General features: G+C 44.0%; 1 protein-coding gene across 2 annotated transcripts in view; it reads right to left on the reverse strand.

Annotated features, from left to right (window-relative positions):
- Positions 1-23,117, reverse strand: part of SLCO5A1 (solute carrier organic anion transporter family member 5A1) — a 128,829-nt gene that overhangs the window by 104,747 nt on the left and 965 nt on the right. For both annotated transcript variants that reach the window (XM_005309787.3, XM_024102819.3), the window contains exon 2: positions 20,910-22,349. In XM_005309787.3, the coding sequence (XP_005309844.2) occupies positions 20,910-21,948 (1,039 nt within the window). In that variant the 5' untranslated portion in view covers positions 21,949-22,349. The remainder of the gene's footprint in view (positions 1-20,909; positions 22,350-23,117) is intronic.

A 23,117-nucleotide genomic window follows, 5' to 3' on the forward strand; every position in this document is an offset into this window, starting at 1 on the left:
CCAGTACCCAACCTTCCAACACAAAGGTCTCACCCTGGCTTCCACCTGCCTAGTTACCCCTTCCAAAGTGACCCCAATAGCCGTTCAGGTCCTGAGTCTCCCAAATCCGTCCCGAGTTCTTAACTATCAAACACTAAAACTTTTCCCTTCTGATTCATCACCCCCTGTGATGTTATTGACATAAACTGTGATGATATAGATCATTGTTGCAACCACTGTTATATATTTGCAGCAAATATCGTACAAAGGTTCTTATGTAAGTTGTCTATGAAAAGGTTATGATTTGCTGGTTATGATTATGCTATCTGTATGTGTGTGTCATTTTTGTAGTTGAAGTTATGAATATTGGCTATGTACTTGTATCTCAATGTGTTTTGATTCTAAGTAGCCTCAGTGAAGCATTTGGTCAGCTTTTTGAGAAAGGACTACTCTCAGTAAGTGCCCAATCAAGAAACACTTAACTAACAATGGACTTTGGGAGACGTCAATCCACATCTGAGCTTTCCTGGGAACGTTCAGACTAGTATGTAAACAATGGCATCGGCCTGTAAAGAACTGAGTCATGCATGGACATGTGACTTGCCCATGTGACTCCAAACTCCATCTTGCTGCTGTGATCTTCCACTGGGTAGAGAATATAAAAGGCTGCTACATCTCCTCCATCTTGTCTTTAATCCTGCTTCTGCCCTCTGCTTTGCTACAAACTGAAGCTCTGAACAAAGGACTGAATGACCCATCTCAGCTGTGGATGTACTCCAGAGACTTGATTTGTGCCTGTAGCTTATTCCATCACTGCTACAAGCCTGAACCAAGAACTTTGCCATTACTGAATATAATTGATTCCATTTAACCAATTCTAGATCTCATCTATATCTTTTTCCTTTTATGAATAAACCTTTAGATTTTAGATTCTAAAGGACTGGCAACAGCATGATTTGTGGGTAAGATCTGACTTGTATATAGACCTGGGTCTGGGGCTTGGTCCTTTGGAATCGATAGAAACTTTTTTCTTTTACTGGGGTATTGGTTTTCATAACCATTTGTCCCCATAACGAGTGGCACTGGTGGTGATACTGGGAAACTGGAGTGTCTAAGGGAATTGCTAGTATGACTTATGGTTAGCCAGTGGGGTAAAACCAAAGTCCTCTCTGTCTGGCTGGTTTGGTGTGCCTTAAAGGTGGAGCAACCCCAGTCTTGGGCTGTAACTGCCCTGCTCTAAGCAATTTGTCCTGAATTGGTACTCTCAGTTATGTCCCACCAGAGGCGGCATCGTTACACCCCCAAGGAGTGAAACCTGCCCCGAGTTATCAGTTCTCTTGGGGCTGCACACTCCACCAAGATTGCACACCAGAGACCTGCTTAGGGTACAAATAAACAAAAAGTTTACTTAGTAGAAAAATCACAAATTCAAACATTAAATAGGAAGAAAAAGCAAATACATAGAAGTTACATAGCAAATAACCATAAAGACGCAACCTCAGGTTTTACACTTCTGTATTAACTATATTCCCTTCCCTAATACAAGTTATCTAGGGCCTTTTAACAGTATACCAGCATGCCCTCTGTCACAGACAGGATCCAGTGTTTCACTGACAGCAGCCCACTTAGATGCTGACCCTCCATTTCTGGACATCCTGCACTTCAAAGACCTTCCCTTTTATCATGGGTTGCAGATTTTTTTTCATTCTTTCCACTGTAGTGCCTCAGTGTAGACACTACCTACACCGATGGGAGGAGTTCTCCCATCAACATAGGTAATCCACCTCCCCAAGAGGCAGCAGCTGGGTCGACGGAAAAATTCTTCCAACAACCTAGCACTATCTACTCCGGGGGTTAGGATGACTTAACTACATCACTGAAGAGTGATTTTTTCACAAGCCCAACCAATGTAGCTGGATCAACCTAACTTTTTAGTGTAGACCAGGCCAGACAATGGTCATTCACGGTTACACTGAGCAGGGGAAACCCTCTCCTTCCTTAGTTTTTCAAGATTGTGGTTTTCTTTTCAATTTCAATGTCCTTCCATTAACTTTGATGGGCTACCCCACGGGCTGGCCTGAGCCCTCCCCACTGCCCACCCACACGCGGGGCCAGCCCTCCCTGGGGCCACCCAAGGCCCCCTCTGCCACCACACACACCCCCGCCCCAGGGATGGCCTGAGCCCTCCCTGCCTCCCATCCACCAGCCCAAGGCCCACCCCCCAGCAACTCTTCCTAGTCCTCCCTCCAGCGCTGGGCTTCCTAGTCGACCCTCCACCCCCCACACGTTCTTCCACACCCCACAAAGGGTCACCCCCCACTTTTTTGGCAAAACTGGGCATTTGTCGAATTTGATCTTGCCAACTGGTGATCAGTTGGCCAGAACAAATGGAACAAATGCACAGTTTTGTCAAAAAAGTTGGGATAGCTGGGACAGGCCCTAAAAATGGGACTGTCCTGGCCAAAACGGGACATATGGTCACCCTACTGTGAGGTGATACTGTAGTTGCACTCTAGTTACAATTACCTACACATTGTATTCATTCATAACTATATACATACCACCTAATGGCCATCAAGGTCAGGTCAGAACATCACACGCTTTCATAAAAGACCTTACTTGACATATATTTATACACAATAACTTTGTATGCAACCAGTTGATTCAATTGATTATTCTGTGAGGTTCAGACTCCCTGTTCTCTCCTTGAAGTGTCTGGACCCTGATTTTCACAATAATTTACAAAAATAAATTAAAAGTTGCACAGATCTATTCCTGCGCTCCTTGAAGTCAATGGCAACACTCCCGTAGATATCCATGATTTATTAACCTTCTGAGTAGTAACTTTTTCTTGCTTACATGCGACATTCAATTTAGTCCTCAGAAGTGGCAAGTTTTCATATCTATCACTCTTCATGAGCACAAACAAATCAATATTAAAAAAAATTGAGAATTCTTTAATATATTTTAACTTGTTTTATATCTAAACAGACATTTAACTCCTCCATGCCATGAAGCACTAGTGCCAACTTCACATTTTCTTAAGAAGAAGATAGTTATACGTTCTGTTTGAAACCCTTAGGATAACCCATAAGACAGTTTAAACATTTTGTACAGAATAAATTATTTTATTATTTGTTTTTATACTATCTAAATATTTCATATTAGGAAATATGATGAATTATACAACTCAGATTCCCAGTGGCATTTTTAAAGCAATTGTATCAGTTATAAATATGAATACTTAGAGGGCCTGATTGCAGCTAACACAACTATTGTGAAACATTAGCAGCTCTAACTGGAAAGAAGGAATTAGTTAAAATGAATATTAAGAAGTATTATAGAACTGGCAGATGAAAATGCCAAGTATGTTTACCAAAAAACCGCTCTGAACTGATGGCACTGACTTGTGCTCTCTTAATACTTGCTTCACAATCCCACATAAGAAGATTAATGTCTATTTTGGCACTATGTATAACAAAAATCAGCACAAGTATACACTACATAACCAAAAGTTTGTACCAAAAAACTGAACCATATAATCATACTCACACATTTACTTTTCAAGTCAGGTCTCCCATATTAGAAAGCAATCAGCTGATGGTTCACCTAAATCCATCAAGTTGTCTGTTACTCACAGGCAAGTCAGAAAAATGTGAACAGAACTTTTTTATTTTTAGTTTCTGAGGAAAATGCAGCAAGGCACATATCCAAGGGAAGAATTTTGTCTTTCATATTATTTTTCAGTACTTTTGCATAAAAAAACCTCACAATAGAGCACAGATGCTGGACACTGGCTCCATTTTTTTTTCACCAGCCACTCTGAGGGCACAAAGACAACAAAGAATAGCCCTACCACAACATCCAGAGATTTCATTGACGTAATAGCTAGTTCTATGCGACCAACTCCCTCAGCGTGTGGGTGGTTTCTGGACAGGCCAGGGATGAGGCTGGAGCCAGTCTAGCCTAGAGGAGTCACTCTAGCAACCGGAACTTGGGGCAGCCCTCAGGCCCAGAGCTTAGGTTCCACCAGCACAACACAATTGGGCTGAAATGGCTGAATATCTTTATTAAAAGAGAAAGGGAAAGTTCATAGTATTCCTGATATATTACTCCATTGTTTATTTTTTTCTGTCAAATATAGGAAGATGTCTACCTTCTAACATAAACCTCACTGATGTCAACACTTCTAATACAAGTATTCAGCAACCCATGCAGTATCTGTACAAGGTCTATCTCTTCCAGTTTGCAGACACACCTTCTCCACCAATACCTCCACACAACTTGGACAGTATGAACAATCAAAAGGGTACTTCTCACACTTAGTGACCCATAAGCATGGTTCCATGATGGGGTCCTTTTGTTAGTCTTGACAGTTATTCTTGCAGTTTGTCTGCTTCTCTACATTTCTTCAACCATAGAGAACTACAACAGTGAGCTTTTTCCAAAGTTGTATTCGAACCATGCTGGGTTTTTGTTTGAGGGGAAAGGGGAGGTTAATGACCTAATTCTGTTTCCTTACATTAATAAATCAAATATTCCATTTGCTACTTAAAATCTTACTACTTATTACAATGGCCCAGATTCTAATGGTGTCAGTGGAAATCTGGAGGGACTCATAACTGTACCCCCACGCTCCCCACCCCCTTACCATGCCGCTCAGAGCACCAGGACTGGCAACCGCGCTGCCCAGCCAAAGCCAAATGAAGTATATTGTGTATTCCTTCATTGGTCTCTGGCGACCATCCTCTACCATCCTAATCTTGGGTTGGAAAGGAACAAATGGACTCATTATCCTTTAACAGCCTTTCTCATCCCCCTTTTCCATTAGCTTCCCTGGCTGTTAATCCCAAAGACTAGTCAATCAGTTTGATCTCATTTCACATAGAAGGACTGATCTCCTTTTAATTGTCACAAATGCTAGTCTGTTTGACTGGCAGTTGTCCCATCTAGTCTTCAAGTAGGTTTTTCAAGGTGAACTGGCTATCCACTTTCCGTTTGGAGAGACTCTAAACACCAGTGGGAAAAAAGGTCAAGCCATTCCCCTGAAAACCTCTCGCAAAGGGCCCCCAAAAGATTCTAATTCTGAGCCATGATTGACACCTAATCAAGCTAACTTGCCCTCCTCCCTTCGCAATGCAGAGTGGAAAGGTGTGGAGCTGACTAGAGGGATGTCAGGGCTTTGTACTCTTCTGTACCTGTGGCTTCACCTCCAGAGCAGGAGCATTTTGGCATGAGAGAAATTACTTCTTCAAAGATACCTCCCTTCCTTCTGTGCTCCAACAGCCACTAGAGCAGCCATAGAAGGAAACATAGGGATGTTATTGTCCATTCCCAGCTACTTGTTTCTCCTCCCGTTGACTGGTTTTAGGATGGCCAGAGACCAGTCAAGAGATTTGTCTCCCTATCCACATCTATCACAGGGATTTAAGATCACCCAAAATAAAAACCAACTCAGGTATGGATATTAGAAACAAGGTAACTAAATGGGGCATGCTATAAAGGACTCCCAATACAGGTAAGCAAGGTAAATAGGTAAAGGTAACACTATAATTATACTGACAGTGACCAAAAAGGGTTCACAAAGCACCAGGACTGGCAGCCACGCCGCCCGGCCAGAGCCAGCCACGCTGCTGCGCTGTCTAGAGCACCAGGGCAGGCCGGTGGCTCTCACAGTCGCGCTGCCAAGCAGGAGCTCGCAGCCCTGCCACCCAGAGCATTAGCGGCACGGCAAGCTGAGGCTGCCGGGGAGGGGGGACAGCTGGGGAGGGGCCAGGGTCTAGCCTCCCCGGCCGGGAGCCCAAGGGCCGGGCAGGATGGTCCCACAGGCTGGATGTGTCCCTCAGGCCAAAAAGTTTGCCCACCTCTGGTTTACTCCCTTCCCAAGACAGATCCCAGGTGAGGGGCATGGAGGACTTAAAAGGTCTCTACCATTTCTTGCAGCTTGTGTCTGAAACCTCGACCTCACAACTCAGATTGGGTCCGGAACCAACCAGGTGACTCATCAGGGTGAGGAGTGGACCTCAGGCAACAGGTAGGTAGTAACTCTGCTTGATGCTGGCGAGTCTTCTTCCTCCCGTCCCTGCAGCGTCGTGGGTGCAAGTAAGATCCAGATGAGAGGGTGGCAGCTAGCACCTCACCCTTGCATGCAAGTGTGTTAAACCCTCCCACAACCCTAAGGCGCGGTGCTCTGTCTTATGCACCTGAGTAGAACACACTGCTGTGGTCCAGCACTCTGCCACTCAGATGGGCAGCAGCTTCCCTCTGACGTGCTAACCCTTATATGCCCTGTTGTTACTGGGCAGATCACGTCACATGGTTGCCCGCCTTTCAGTAGAAAGGGCGGGAAACTAAACCTGAGGAAGGGGGGAGAAGGGCAGCCAAGATGGATTCTTAGTTGTTGTTGTCTGGAATTCAAGAGGGTGTGTGGGTATTAATGCCAAAATAGAAATACAAAAATTCTCCCCCTACAGTCCTGCAGTCAAGAGAGCACACGCAGAGCAGCAACACCTCTGTAAAATAACATAATTACCACTCCATGAAAGTATTCAGTCATTGAAGCCGATGACGGATCCCAGAGCAATATGGAGCCCTCAGAGATCCAGGTAAGTGCAGGTGCCAGTTAGTGCAGGTGCCAATTTTAGAACATGGTTACATGCTCTAGGCTACTCCTTTTTTAGCTCTGCTATTGAATAATTATTCAACAAGGACTGAATTGTGGCATTAAGCCTCAGTAACGCACTGTAGAGTGAGTAGTTCTACCAAGGCAGTACAACCTCAAGAAAATATCATGCCTCACGCTGCCTCCTGCAGAGCACAAAAGTTTCACCAACCTTAAAGGGGGAGCAGCATACACTCCCCTCATCTCCATGGCCACCCAATTCCCATGACTAGTGAAGAAAAAAGGCACAGCCAAGGCCTCACTACTTCCCTCTGCCTCTTCAGTACTCTCTATACACAGGCTAGCCAGCGGCACGGACACTCCTCTTGCGTCTGGCACCTCTGAGAGGAAGCAAGGTTCCCTGTGCCCTCTCCCTCCATCAGTGGTGGCTGAGCACAACCCAGTCCTTGAGTTATGTCATCAACGAGATCTTGATGACAAGTCTGGGAAAATAAAGCGCATCACGGCTGTTGTTATGATGTCTTGTCTTTTCTAATCTTGTTATATAACAGAAATACTGTTTATGGTACTGGATTCTAGGTGCAATAAATAACTTTTGTGATTATAAAATATCAGAGCTTTGCTTCAGCCAACCTCAAAGTCATTTATTGCCTTCAATTACTTCATCACTATTAACATTATTACTGAAATAAAGACATTTCTGACTTCTAGAATTTCACTTTCTGAAGTTCCTATTTTAAGCCAATATATTGAAGACTGAAAAAAATATCAAATATTATCTATATTCCCCCCAGAGAATAAATTTCCCAAGGGATACCCTCATTGATCCTTTTGCAAGACAGCTGCATTAAATCAAGCCTATATGAACTGCTCATCAGGTGCACAGAATCTACAGTCCTTAATATTTCATTACACTAGTAGAAATGATGTTATGTTTGGAAATAGGAGGGTTATAAACTACTACTGAACTTTTTTTCACCACAAACAGCTTAAATTCACTATTAAACTTGCATTTCATTGCCTGGAACTAACAAACTGAAAGACACAATCATTTTAAAAATCCTATTTAAAAAAAATATTTTCCTTACCTGTGATGCTAGTAAATTAAATTATGGAAACAGAGAGGATTTTATGGCCCCAAATCTCAGCACTGTAGCTCAGGAGGTGCAGAAAAAAAGGGGGAGAGGGCAGGGCAGAGACGGGTTTGATTCACCTTTGTACCTTCTAAATTCTGAGCCCTGCCAGGGGCCTCCCTGACCTCCAACGCAATTTAGAGCACCCCGCGGGCTCCTCTGAGTTAACTTAACCTTACTGGTCACCAGTAGGCTACTCCACTAATGCAGAACAGCTGAGGGCACTGTGCTCTGGCCAGGCCCCTATGCCAGGGGCTACACAGGAGGTTAATACAAGACTGTTCCTCCAGCCCTGTACTGGTGGGAGGAAATGTGTCCCCTTGACATGTGTTCATGGTGGGGGATGAGGAGGGAGGAAATGTGTTTTCCCTGTCCCCCACCCCACATGTCAAGGAGATTTCCCAAAGGGGCAATCTCCCTGGATTCCTATGCCTTTATGCCACCAGAGCAATGTAAAGAGACCACAGTGTGGTCTAAAAATCTAATTTACCTTTCATTTTGTTTGTTTGCCTTTTCCATCGTTCTCAGGCTGAACACTGAATGTAGACTAGCTTAACATCAGTCACTAATGAATTTCACATTCACGTTTTCATGTGCTGCTGCAAGAGTTCAATGCACAGCAAGGGAAGTCTCAATGGAACAAAAGCATTTTTTTTAACAGTAAGTCTTTTGATTTGTCTTATATTTAATAAAACTTATTTATAGAAAATAAATGTGTGGCTATTTTAACCATTCCTCTTTAAATATACATAGAGAGAGCATAACTTGCATCAAATGTCTGATAATATATATAGTGGGTTTCCAATCTACCATTCTCTTACATAGAAATGAGGCCTTGCTTACACTATTCCACTAGAGTGTATCAGTTTAGCAACCACCCCCGTTCCCTTGAGAGTTATTTCACCATCTCCTCTATCTCAGCTACACTAATGTACCTCACAAACTGACTTGCGTGGAGCTCCAGTTTTCAAATATTAATATAAACAGAAATAGGGTGAAAGAGAAGTTGATCAGATCTAAAAAGAGAAGGAATAATGATAATGCCCAGATAAAACCAAGTTCCCCAAGCTCATTCTAGATCAGGGGTAGGTGGCATGCGAGCTGATTTTCAGTGGTACTCACACTGCCCAGTCCTGCTCACCAGTCTGTGGGGCTCTGCATTTTAATTTAATTTTAAATTAAACTTCTTAAACATTTTGAAACCTTATTTACTTTACATACAACAATAATTTAGTTATATATTATAGACTTATAGAAAGAGACCTTCTAAAAAGGTTAAAAATGTATTACTGGCATGAGAAACCTTAAATTAAAGTGAATAAATGAAGACTCGGCACACCACTTTTGAAAGGTTGCCGACCCCTGTTCTAGATCAAAACTAACCAGTATACTGGTTCTCCATTTTTTTACATTGAATGTCCATAAAATAGCGAGTATTAGCTTTACTTTGCCACTACTGTTTTTTAAAGTCCTTGGTGGCATTATTCCTGGCTACATACAAGACTTACTCCTTGAAACTTTAATTTGCAGGTATGAGCGCTCATAAACCACCCAGTCTGGATCCAACCACCAGTTGTGAATAGGCAAATGCCCAGTCGAAAAGGGACCCTGGCAGCTCCGGTCAGCACCGCTGACCAGGCCATTAAAAGTCCAGTTGGGGGAACAGCAGGGCTAAGATAGGCTCCCTGCCTGTCCTGGCTCCCCGCAGACCCCGGAAGCGGCCAGCACGTCCCTGGGGCCCCTAAGCACAGGGGCAGCCAGGGAGGCTCTGCGAGCTGCCCTCACCCCAAGCACCAGCTCCGCAGCTCCCATTGGCCGGGAAGTGCAACCAATGGGAGCTGCAGAGGCAGCGCCTGCAGGCAAGGGCAGTGTGCGGAGCCTCCCTGGCAGCCCCTGCGCCTAATGGCCGCAGGGACATGCTGGCCGCTTCCGGGAGCCGCCTGAAGTAAGCACTGCCCAGAGCCTGTATTCTGAACCCCCTCCCATACCCCAACCCCCTGCCCCAGCCCTGAGCCCCCCCCCCCCCCCCCCGGCACCCAAACTCTTTCTCAGAGCCCGCACCCGGCACTCCCTCCTGCACTCCGAATCCCTTGGCCCGAGCCCCCTCCTGTATCCCAAACCCCTCAGCCCTGGCCCCAGACCAGAACCTGCACCCCAAGCCAGAGCCCTCAACGCCCCCGCACCCAACCCCCTGCCCCAGCCCTGAGCCCCCTCCCCAACGCCCCCGCACCTCAAACTCCTCATCTTCGTCCCCATCCCAGAGCCCACAGCCCCAGCTGGAGCCCTCACCCCCTCAGGAACCCCAACCCCCTGCCCCAGCAAAAATGAGTGAGGGTGGGGGAGAGCAAGTAAAAGAGGGAGGGGGGATAGAGTGAATGGGGGTGGGGCCTCAGAGAAGTGGCAGGGCAGGGGCATGGCAAGGATGTTCCATTTTCTGCAGTCAGAAAGTTGGCAACCCTAGTTCTGAAGCTAGCAGGGGATCCCTGCTTTTGCTTTGGTGAGCCCACTTCAAACGTGAAATGAAAATTAAGCTAGTAGAAGACAATGGATGCTGGATCCCCACTAACAGATGTGCTATAATGTAGAGAGAAGAGATTTTTAATGTTAGAACAGTAAGTATTAGAATGCATTCCAGAATATTATTTATTAATACAGTAGTGCCTAGGGCCCCAATCAACAGTCAGGGCTCCATAGTGCTAAGTTCTGAACAAACAAGAAATAAAAGAACTGTCCCTGCCCCAGGGAACTCACAATCTAGCCAAAGAGCTTTCTCTATGTTTGGATTATATTATATGTAATTAAACTTCCTGGGTTCAAAACAGGGAGGCTTTAAGATAGCTCTCCTTCTACCTTCCTGGCTATTTAAATCCCTCCCACACACCCCAAAAAATATGACATGTATTTCCAGTACAAATAATAAAGACTAAAGTGCTCTGAAACAAACAGGGAATTTTTGGAAGAGGTGAACTTAAGCGCCTTTACACAGGTGTGAGGTATATGGGAAATTACAAGAGGAGCCAGAAGTAATAATAACTAAGAGTATGACTGAATGGGTTTAGCTGAAACTCGGTAAGATGCTTTCCATAAATGGGATGTGGACACTGATGAGTACGAGCTACAGGAGAGACACACAAAGGAAAGAAGAAGTAGAGGGAGGCACTATCTGTCAGAAACACTAGGTAAAGATTAAATGAATTATCAACAAAGTGGATATGTGTTGCCTAGAGTGAATGACAAATGTTGGGGCCAACTAATGAGGTGTAAGAAATAACCAAATATTTTACTCATAACTACCAAGATATTGACTGAGTAACAAATACAGCTATGGATCATCCAAAAGACTGTTATATTATGTAGAGGACAACTTAATGATTCAGAAGGGAAAGAATCCGCCCACCCCAAAAAAGCCATCCCTGCTTCCGGAGGTGCCCCAAATTTTCTGGTGCTCTACGCAGCTGCGTATGCCTAAGGACAGCCCTGCCCACACTCCCCGGCCTCCGCATTCAAATAATGGCGGGGCCAAGGCAGGCGTACCGGGCAGAGGAGCTGTATGTGCAGCACCCTCCTATCAGTGCTGCCCCAGGCCCGGCAGGGGCGCCAGAGCACAGGGAGGAGGCGGGGCCGTGCCACAGAGAAGCCCAGCTGTCCGCGGCGTGCGGCAGCACAGCAACCGGAAACTCCCGGGCCTGCCGCTGAGCCTCCCTCTTTCCCCCCACTAAGTGGTACGAGCCTCTGGGGGGGAGGAGGTGGGGCCTGAGCGGAGCCTCAGTGACTGAGAGCTCCTCCCTGCCCCCGTCACTGGCAGGAGCCCTCAGCTGGCGGGCGGCTGGCCCAGAGGAGCAAGTGGGCAGGCGGGCGGGGGGAGAAGGGAGCCCTGGGCCGGCCAGCTGAGAGCAGCCAGGGGGAGGGGCTGGACCGAAGAGGAACTAGCACCACGGTCACCTGGCTGCGGTGCGCATGGAGCATTGGGCCTGGCCAGCGCACAGCCCCGTCTTTGGCGGGCCACCCTGGGCACCCACCCCGGCCACCCACCCCAAAAAGGCCATCCCTGGTCTCTGTGGTGCCCCAAATTTTCTGGTGCCCTACGCAGCCGCAAATGCTGCATATGCCTAAGGACAGCCCTGTATATATGCACCACCCAATGTCCCACAGCTGAGTACCACATACTATATAACTAAACCTTCAGGTGGGACTAAACAAATTGGATAGCTATTCTTAACAAAAGCCCTTTTGCTTAAGAATTTGCACTGGTCTAGGAAGCAGAGGGTCATGAATACAAATCTTACATCTCATGATTAACATTAATTACTCTGTGTATTCACAACCCTTACTACTGAATACCCCAGAGAGGCTGCACATGCTGGGAACAGAACCCAACTCTCCAGTAGAGCAAACCCAAGTCTCCAGACAGTTAGATTTTGTAGAGTCTTTCTGGGAGGCAGTGGGCCTAAGTACTCAGTGATGGTCTCTGTAAAACGGGGCTACTCCTGCATATGTAGCCCTCTATTTCAGTGCATTACATATCGCCCTCCAGTGGGTGGTCCATAGAGGATAACAGCCTGCTGCCAGCTTTGATGTTACCCCTTTAGATCATTTTGGTAGAGGTCTGTGCTACACTGCTGAGGGTCTATATCAGGGGTGGCCAACCTGTGGCTCCAGAGCCACATGCGTCTCTTCAGAAGTTAATATGCGGCTCCTTGTATGGGCACTGACTCCAGGGCTGGCACTACAGGTGCCAACTTTCCAATGTGCCAGGGGGTACTCACTGCTCAACCCCTGGCTCTGCACAGGTCCTGCCCGCACTCAACCCCTTCCCTCACACACACACACACACACACACACACACACACCGCCTCTTGCACACCACAAAACAGCTGATTGGGAGGTGCGGGGAGGCGCTCATCGGCGGAGCTGCCGGTGGGCAGGAGGTGCTGAGAGGAGGAGGGGAGCTGATGGTGGGGGGGTTCCTAATGTATTACTATAGCTCTTTGGCAAAGTACATTGGTAAATTCTGGCTCCTTCTCAGGCTCAGGTTGGCCACCCCTGGTCTGTAGGGACGTAGGGAGGGGAGACAAAGTTGTACACTGTAGAATTGTTTTATTTTTTAACCTAGGAATTTACATTAAAAAAAATCAGGTTAAAATAACATTACTCAGGTTGTGAAATCAAGCACTCAGAAGTCAAAAAATGTCAGAATTAGAGCTGCCCATGCAAACTTAATTTGGTTTCTTGTACACATGCATTATGATACAATCGTTAATTACATGAGCACATACTTTTTTTTTTTTTTCCAACAGAACCCCTGCAACATTCAGTCCACAAGAAAGATGGTTTCAAGGAATAAATCAGAATTGTGTAGTAAGTAAGGCTGTTGTATGTAGCACCTCCTACTTCATTTGATTGTGAATGAACATCAAACTTGCCATAAACATGCTAGGTGCTTTGAAAGTTCAGGTCATAGGGTTGTTAAATTAGGCACCCAAATCATTGAGACACCCAAAATTGGTGGGCACTTTTCCAAGTTATTGCCTTAATCTCCTTATGCCTTCATTTCCAGCATGTGAAATCCCTCCCTGCCTCACAGAAATGTTGCAAAAATAACTTTATTAAGGTTTGTGAGGCTCAGATACTACAGTGATAAGTGCTATTAAAATCCCTAGGAAATCAATAATTCTGTATTCAAAGCAAGGTTTAGAAAAATGGTGTTCAGCGAATGAAGTATAGTGTCACACACTGAATGGTGAGGATAACAAGAAATACTGAACAGCTGTCTCATTGACTGAGCACTGTCCACCTTGTGCAATGATAATGGTGATCTGGTCTCTTTAAGATTCTCAGGAACCACAGCAAACTCCCTCTAGGTCAGGGATCTCAAACTCAAATCACCACGAGGGCTACATGAGGACTAGTACATTGGCCTGAGGGCCGCATCACTGAAACCTTTTCATAGAATGATACAAAAGTATAGTCAAAAAAGAAAAAAAATGAAGAGTAATATAGTGTGCCATTAAAAGTCAATGTACTGTATTAACTTTTTTAAAACTGTAAGGCGAAAAGTCAGTGCTAATTTTGACAGTCATTTCATTTTTGGCCACTTAGCTGGCAGCGTTTTGCATCAACCAGAGCATCAATATTAGGTTCGATATCCTGAGACGAAACCAGTCTCAGTGTTGCTTGCAAATTGTACCACATTCCATACAAAAAAACTACACTAAGAGAATGTTAAGACTGCATAGTTAAGCACACGTGCCAAAAGTAGGGTTGCACACACAACTTTTTCTCTGCCCCTTTGAGACTATGTGTTATGTAATCTTTTAATTACAGGGTCATGTACTGTTTCTCATATAATACACCTCTACCCCGATATAATGCGACCCGATTTAACACGAATTCGGATATAACGCGGTAAAGGAGTGCTCTGGGGATGGCGGGGCTGCGCACTCCGGTGGATCAAAGCAAGTTCGATATAACGCGGTTTCACCTATAACACGGTAAGATTATTTGGCTCCCAAGGACAGCGTTATATTGAAGTAGAGGTGTATATACCTTTTTTCTACACCCTTAAATTGTATAGCATCTTACAGTGATTTTTCTACTGACTTTTATTGCGTTTTCACAGTAGCCCAATATATGCTTACTAGCAAAGGACTTGCCACTTACCATAAACTTGAGTGGCTAAGTATGAGTGAGGGTGAGCAAAAGTGTGTTGTAATGGGAAGCTGTGTTGATTTGTGCCTGCAAAAAACCCCACTCCACCCCTTCCATGAGGCCTCGCCCCTGCCCCACTTCTTCCCACCCCTCCCCCGCCCCCATTCCAACCCCTTCCCCCAAATCCCAGCCCCAACTTGGCCCCCTCCCTGCCCCTATTCCAACCCCTTCCCCAAATCCCTGCCCTGGCTCCGCCTCTTCCCCGCCTCCTCTCCTGAGCGGCGCCACGTCCCCGCTCCTCCCCCCTCTCCTTCCTGGAAAGTCCTAAGTGCTGTTTGGTGGTGGGAAGCTCTGGGAGGTAGGTGGAGGAACGGGCATGCAGCGTGCTCAGGGAGGGGGAAGGGCGGGGAGGGGAGCTTGGCAGGCCACAGGAAATAACTCCGCAGGTTGGCCGTGTGTTTGAGACCCCTGCTCTAGGTCCTCACATCCACACTGCATCTAAATCTTGCTGATTTATTCTGCATAACATCTTTAAGATACTGCCTTACAAATCCACACAGCTAAAACTCTCACCTAAACTCTCATCACCTCACACCTCCATTACTTCACACACTTCTCTCTGGACATGACAAATGCAATCTTACCCCGCTCATACCCATTCAGAATGCTGCTGCTAAAATGATTTGCCTAGACCGCTGCTTTGACCACATCACCCTCTCTTTGAATCCCTCCACTAGTTCCTCTTCTCTATTGCATCAAACACAAGCTTCTCATATTCACTTTCAAGGCCTTTCTCAGCCTCTCCCCACAGTACAGTACCTATCATCTCTCATTCACTACTGAGCTGCCGATGCTCACCTCTGATCAGGCACCATGTCAGTCCCCACTGTCCACTAGTTAAAATTTTCAAACAAGCACTTTTGTGCTTTCTCCCATGCTTCCCTACACATTTGGGAGGTGCCTCCCACAAAGCTACCTCATTATCCACCTTCAAATCCCTCCTCAAAACCCTTCTTTGCCGTGATGCCTACAAAAAACTCGACAACAGCTAAGCTGCTGGCATGCAGAGACCACTGCTTGTCATGCTGACCAATATTGTCTCGTTTCCTTGAACTCACCCATCTGTCTATATCCATCTGTTGTCAGTTGTCTTATTAGATTGTAAGCTCCTTGGGTGGGAGACGGGGGACTGTCTCTTTGTTATGTGTTTGTACAGCATCTAGCACAATGGGCTCCTGGTCCATAACTAGGGTTCATATAAGCTATGGTAATACAAATAAATAAATAAATAGCAGCACATAAAGGGCCAAATGCCAAGCTCCAGATCCCATCCTCTAGTGGCATAAGCTGCCTGAACTCTGATGGCATAGGCTCAAACGTGAGTGGAGCAGAATCAGGCCATTCAAGAGATGTGCTGATTCAGCACTTATCCTGGGGAGCTTCTAACAGTGGATTGGTCCACTGAAGCCCAGATTCGATTTACAGCTGCCCTCCACCAGTTGAACTATTAGAGGGGCAGGGCAGTGCTGGTGCTGGTGCAGGTGCAGCTATTTGCACTCTTTTCCTGTACCCGTGGAAATGAATCTGCTTGCAAATATAACTAGAGATCTTACGGAGAGTACTTTTACGCATTTAATGAAAAATATATGATGGGCACACACAATAGTTAACTATGAAACACTGATAGGTCAAAGATTTCAAAGTAAAATGAGAGTATTAAGATGGCCTAGCTGACATTGTGAATCCAGAGATTCATTATGAAACTAAGGCAGGAGTCAAACTTTTTTTTAAATCAGTCAGATATTATTTTCCTACAGCTTGGGAAAGGATAAGTTCTTTTGGCTCCCATCCCAGCTATCTGTATCAAGTGCATTTACACAGGCTTTATCCAGTTTTCCAGATAGTCACCCATAACGCTTTATCCTTGCAGAAACAGTAATTATGTTCTGAAAACTGAGGTTACCCTATACTAAAATTAAACTGTTCTATGCATTTTTCCTCGTACTCCATCATAATCCGTCTAAAACATTCTGGAATCTAAAAATGTAATATGTCTCATACAAAGGCTAATTCATTCTGTAGTCATTTTAGTAAAGAACCTTAACTTCTATCAAAATACTGTGTTAATGTAATGCTTTTTTAATAAAAACTGAAAATAGCTTTCCACACATACAGAAACTCACAAAGTAAATATATTATATACTTTAATGTGTAAATGAGCAATTTCTTTTTATATAGTGTGTTGCCTGCTTTACAAAAGTTATTCTACAACTGAAGTGCCTAATAACACTCTCCCCATCAAATGCTCAAGATCTCATCTTTTCAGGCGATAAATTATAATCAAGAGCCACAAGTGCGTGCACAAATCATGGTTCGTTAAGCCATCCAAGTACTCCTTCACTGGATCATTAGAATTACTCAAGGTGTAAGTCAGTTTTAGAATTTGTCAGTTTGCAGGAACTGTGCCAAGAGTACACACACACAAAAAAGAAGAAAAAAAGAAGTTAAGATCCAATCCAGTTCCCATTGAGATCTATGGGAGTTTGCCATTGATATAAATGCGAATAGAAATTGGCCACTACTGGATAATTTGCATACATCAGACCATTGAAAGCAGACATGTCTCATAGTAACAAAACCTACAAGGAAGAGAATAGAGTACTGAATTTGCTTATGCCCAAATAAATTTGTTAGTCTCTAAAGTGCCACAAGGACTCCTCGTTGTTTTTGCTGATACAGACTAACATGGCTACCACTCTGAAACCTGAATACAAATAACCCAGTGATTGCCTGCTTCTGTCTTGGATTCTGCTGCTTTGATTCTTCTTCTATTTCTCAGGTGCCTGCCATGACAGTGGCTTTTTCAAAGACATCAAGGCCTCCAAATTTCACATCTTACACTTTCTCACTATTCATATGTTGGCACAAAAGGGTCAACAGGTGTAAAGGAGCATGTGGAATCAATGCAGCATTGCTGTTACAGAAAATAAACTTTTTAAAAAAAAATGAAAGAAAAGAGTATTTACAGCACTGTGCAAACTGCCCAAGTACACACATCACTGCTTTGCACCTTTGTCTTAATAAAAATGACATACCGCCTTGTAAATTGGCACAGTGCCATCCTGACAGATGGGCTGAAGTGTAGGCAGCCAAGAGACTATGTATAAGCATCAAATGTGTTTTCTGAGAGCAGGACTTCCAGCCAGGAATGTTAAAACAGCTGTCCACCCCGAGCTTGCATGCCTACGCTTAAGAGGATATGCTATTGCCACTCAACCCGTGAGCTGGATTAATTTAGAAAATAAATAAAATAGCTTCCACAGCCACATAAGGTGAGTTTTCGTAGAATCAGGATTAGTGATCTTCAGGGGCTTTACAAAATTACAATTAATGTAAAAATGGGTGAGCCTTAAAGGGTTGTAAGAGGTTTTAAGCTCTAAGGTTTTGCAGAACTTTTTTAAAGTTGTATGGTTGTAAACAAAAAGTCTCAATTAAGAATATTTTTCTGAGTAAAATACTCAGAAGAGTACAAGTTAAATTATCTATGTCAATGTCTTTATATTTTGAAATATGAAAGATATTTAAAAAAACCCACTCTCCTCACTGAGATATACTTTTCTAAGCATCAGCTCATTGTTTTTTCTCTTCAGAACATCTCTCAGCACCCATGACCCCTCACTGAATTGAAAATTGAATATTACATACCACAGATGTGGGGGGAATACCCATGTGACTAAATTACAGAGCCATTTGATAAATGCATTTATTCTTCACCATCAGCTACCTTGCCTGCTTTCTGCCCATTAATCCATCTCATCATCAGGATTTCTAAGAGTTCAAACCTCTGAGCAAGTCTCAAATAGCCTTATTTGTTTAAATCAATCGATAAATGTTTTCTTTTTTCCCAAAAGATGAAATATAATATCACATTTACCCACATAATATCACTGATCTAAGCCCCAAATGTGCAACATTCAGTCCTGAACAAGTGGCAGTTTTAAAAGTCCAATATATTACTCAATCCCAGAGTTTTACACTGTTGAAGAGAGGCAATACCCAGATTTCCAATGGAAAACAACACTTGCTTATAGCCTTGTAAGTCCTGAGATATTGGACTATATACAGCTGTGTTTTTTTATATATATAAAAAACAGCAAAGCTATCTTAGAGGTGTTTTTATTGTATTCACTGAAATTTTTCTCCCCATAATCCCTATACTGATGGATGCATTGGCTAAATTGTTCAAATGTGGGTACCTAAAGTTAGGCACCTACATTCAAATTTAAGCATCTAAATAAAACATCTTTTTATGAGTTGTGCATCCGTAGCAAAGAATCTGAAGCCAATAATGTTGCAGTCAGGGTAAGTCAGAGCAAAATCAATCCCATAACTCCAGGCTCACATCCATTTCTTCATACATCTCCAACTCCCTTTTGCTTTGTTAATTTAAAAGGCAGTCTTTTAAAAGGGGAGGGGAGGAGAGAGAGAGAGATAGCTCAGTGGTTTGAGCATTGGCCTGCTAAACCCAGGGTTGTGAGCTCAATCCTTGAGGGGGCCACTTAGGGATCTGGGGCAAAATCTGTACTTGGTCCTGCTAGTGAAGGCATGGGGCTGGACTCAATGACCTTTCAAGGTCCCTTCCAGTTCTAGGAGATGGGATATCTCCATTTAAAAAAGAACAAAAAAAAAAACTTTGATTTTCTTTGTATTTTCTTTTATTTCAATATCCTCCACTCAGAGCACTTGGGCAAGCAGAAAACTTTCACTACTAACACACAATTTCAGAACCCTGATCTTGCTTCCCTCTTCACCCAGGACTCAAAGACTGTCCTTCTTTTGCTTGCCACAGAAATCTCCCTCCTTTCCGTGAAAGTTTCAAATCCCTTTCTCTGCCACTACAAGCTATAGTTACTAATCCTGACCTGATTGCTTACCTCGCTTCCAAACACCAAGAAAGCTCACTCCATGCTACTTTGCATTTCCACATCAACACCACTTAACCAGAGGGGAGGAGGGAAAGGAAAGGTACTCTGTTGTCTACTCAATATTTCACTATGATGATCTGTGACTGATAAAACATACTAGGTCTTTTTTGAAAATCAGCACTGCCCAAAATGCCTTGGGTTTTGTAAAGACACTGCCTAGTGAACTAGCTTAAAAATGGTTCAGGGCACAATCAAATTGCTGATGAATAGGTCAAAAGGAACAAAAATAGTGATCCTGGGGCCTTCCCCATGTTATCTAATATTTCTGCTGAATACAGTACTTACATGCATACCTTCTCACTTCATTAGGCATGTTTCATTCATGAATGCCCATTTTCCATGGAACTATTGCTTTGAAGGTTAACGTGAAGGAAAAATAATTTAACTTCAGGTCAATAATAACAACTCTACAAAAACAGTAATGATGAGCATCCAAAACTATTTAGTAGTCCTCTCAATCCCTCACAGAGCCTCTGCTTTCCTTTAAAATAATACAGTACAATGTAAGCAAGTTTCATTTCATACAGGATAACACAAAATACTACTGTAAACTTGAAAACCAGTGCACTGCTTCCCCCATAAGCACATTGGGAGTGCTAGTCATGATCTCTAAAAGCCTAACTGGTCTGTGACTCAGTTATCTGAACAATCACCTGTCTTCCATCATTGGAATTACTATCCACTGGGGGGGGAGGGATAGCTCAGTGGTTTGGGTCACTCTCGCTATCTCAGAATTAAACTAGCAAAGGCCAGGTGCTGGTTGTTCTCTGGGGGTGACCCAATACCTCCCTACCAGCTGTCCACCAAAATCTAAGGTTGGAGAACTTCAGGACACAGCCTGACATGCATTTCTGGTCAAGTTTTTGATTGATTTAAGGATCAATTTAACAGTTGAGATGGGGGGGGGTTGTTTAATTTTGTGACCTTTCCATGGAGGTTGATTATTTCCCATTATTTTATTAATGTTTTTTAAATTACGTAAAGTTTTCAGATGATTTAGTGATGAGTGCCAAAACACATTTCTAAACAAGGATAAATAAATATTAGGAAAATAAAGTATGTTATTCAAATATGACAGCTCTTCCACAAAATGCTATGACTCTATGGTAAAGATAGGTTAGCTGAAGTTTTGAAATACAAGGCTTCGTTACTATCAAAGATCTCTTACGGAACATTGTAAACTGTAAAATAACATTTATTTCTGAAAAACTGTTACCGACTATTGTTATTTGTAATCCCAAAAATTACTATAACTGACAAAGATTAGAGAAAAAGACCCGCTGTACATTTGAGACCATGTGTGTGTAGTCAGTGTCATGGTTTCTCAAAAACTGATTATATATAAGAGAATTGGTCAATACAGCAGGGGAGAGAAAAAATACACTAAAAAACGTCACTATTACACTACAAAAAGTAGCAGGGAAACTCAGGGCAGGTATAATACCTGGAACTAACTTTAATTCATGTTTTGAAAAGGATTAGATTTTGAGCCAATGGTGTCCCTTTAAAAAGCTTACCATTATTTTTACTAAGATGCCTTACCTAGGTACAGTGATGCATTTTCTTTCTTGACATTGTCATCTAAGTAGGTTGGTCCCAAGGTATAGATGGGTGTGGAGCCCATACCAATGAGAATTTGGGCACAAATGAATAAAGCTACATAGAGGGAGTGATCATTTCCGCCTGAGTCCTTGACACAGGCTGGTGACTCCAAATGGTCTTTGGCGGTATTATTGCCAGTCACGCACAAGCCCTCGTTAGAGAGGGAAGAGTTCAATTCTTGGATCTGATATGGTGGAGAGATGAAATGAGGTAAAGAAAAAAGTGCAGCCCCAAGAGCAATGAAAAACCCACCTACAGCAAGCCAGAGTGGCCTCCGTCCACGCCCCCCAAAGTAACTGATGAACACCACGATCACCAGACTACCAATATCAAAACAGCTGACCAGCAGCCCAGACTCAGAGCTTTTCAAACTGTACCTCCTCTCAATGGTGGTAATAACACTGCTCAGATACCCAGAGACCATTAAGGACTGAATGAAGGTCAGAAAGCACATGCACACCAAGAAGAAACGGGAATCTGTCAACACCACGCTGAGACACTTTCTACCTGGGAGAGCTAGCAACGTGGAAGCTGGGGAAACACCTTTGCTTGTGCCAGCAAAGTTATTACAGTCTGTCCTCTCAGTGAAACTCCCAACCCCTGAAAAGCTGGAGGCTGTGAAAGAAAACACAGTCCCAGAAGCAGCAGCAGCAGCACCGTTACTGTGAGCTGATTTGTCGGTGTCAAGGCCACATCTCAGGTCAGACCTCTCTTGGAAACTGCGCAAGAAACTTCGTTTTGTCTCAAGGAGGGTGCTTTGTGTTGTGGTAATCCGAGGAGCAGACCTGTTCAGAGCTGGCAAACTTCTGGACCTGAAGCTCTCCGCTTGATCCTCCGGCTGCTGTTCTCTGGGGGAGAATGGATGCTGCTGCTTTATCGCCGGCAACGCCATGCTGGCAGCAACTCTGGTTTGCGTTAAGTTAAAAAACAAACAAACATCGGACACATTGTATTGTTCAGTTAGAACCTCCGTTGCCATTTCATCATGTAAACCCAAGGAAGTGTAACATATTCTCTGTGGATTTACTTCCCCAACTCCAACACACAACTAACCATGGCACATATCAGAGTATAAGAGCACGTGTCTAGCGGTGTCCTTTGTGGCTCCATCCTTCTTAGCGCTTCTTAGGGAGCCATCCTAGCAGCCGAGCTATGAACAGCTTGGACGGTGCCTCTATCCTTCTGCTGGAACATTTCCCACGTGGATTAATTCCCCATGTTTAACAATGAAAAAGTGCCAGGGTGCAAGGTACAGCCCAGCCTGGGCAAGGGAGAGCCCTTGGTCATCTGCATCTTTGCCTCTTCCTATCCGCAGGCTGCAGCGGGGAGGCTGTCGGCACGGAATCCTGTTTAAAACCTCCTGATGGCAAATCTGCCAATCTGTAATGCAGAGAGATCAAGCAGAAGGTCAGCGAGCTGCTTTTGTCCTGCTTTGCCCGGAACTAGCTCCCAACTGCAGCTCCCCGACCTGAGGCTAGAAAAGGACATGAAGGGCTCTGTTGCCAAGCTCCCTCTCCGCTCCTGAACAATAAGAGCATGACGTCTGAGACCCTTCCCCAGCAATCGTATACCTCCCTCACCCCCACCCCACACCCACTTCCTTGACTCTGTCCAATTTAAACCTTCTCTCTTGTAATGGTCTCATAGTTAACTTCTCAATTATGACTCACTCAGATTCATTTTATTTTGAGGGAACTAATTATAACCATTTCCCACCCCCTACTGGATTGCTCCCACTGAAATAGAAGAATTGCAAGACATTTGAACACACTGAGTTTATGTTATTTGTGAAAACAAAAGTACAGATATTTGTATAAGATGAATATGCATATATACATATATATCCATGTGCCTCATTCAAAGAGAGATCCTGTTATTTACAGCCAAATGCATCAGCAAAAGGTCAACATACCAACTCCTTTATTTTCAGTACTAAAAATAAACACACTGGAATAAATATTCAATTACAAATATCAGGGACACTGCAGACTGTCTGTATCCCACACTGAGTTCGCCTGGCTAGCTTCCTAATTTACGGAGACTTGGAAATCGTGAGCGGTATTTCTCAAAACAAGGAAAAGAAAAGGACACAGGAAACAAAGAGATTCAGAAACGCGACTCTCTCTAGACACCCATCTGATGCACACA

Source organism: Chrysemys picta, chromosome 2 (assembly GCF_011386835.1).
Source record: "Chrysemys picta bellii isolate R12L10 chromosome 2, ASM1138683v2, whole genome shotgun sequence".
Lineage (NCBI taxonomy): Eukaryota > Metazoa > Chordata > Testudines > Emydidae > Chrysemys > Chrysemys picta.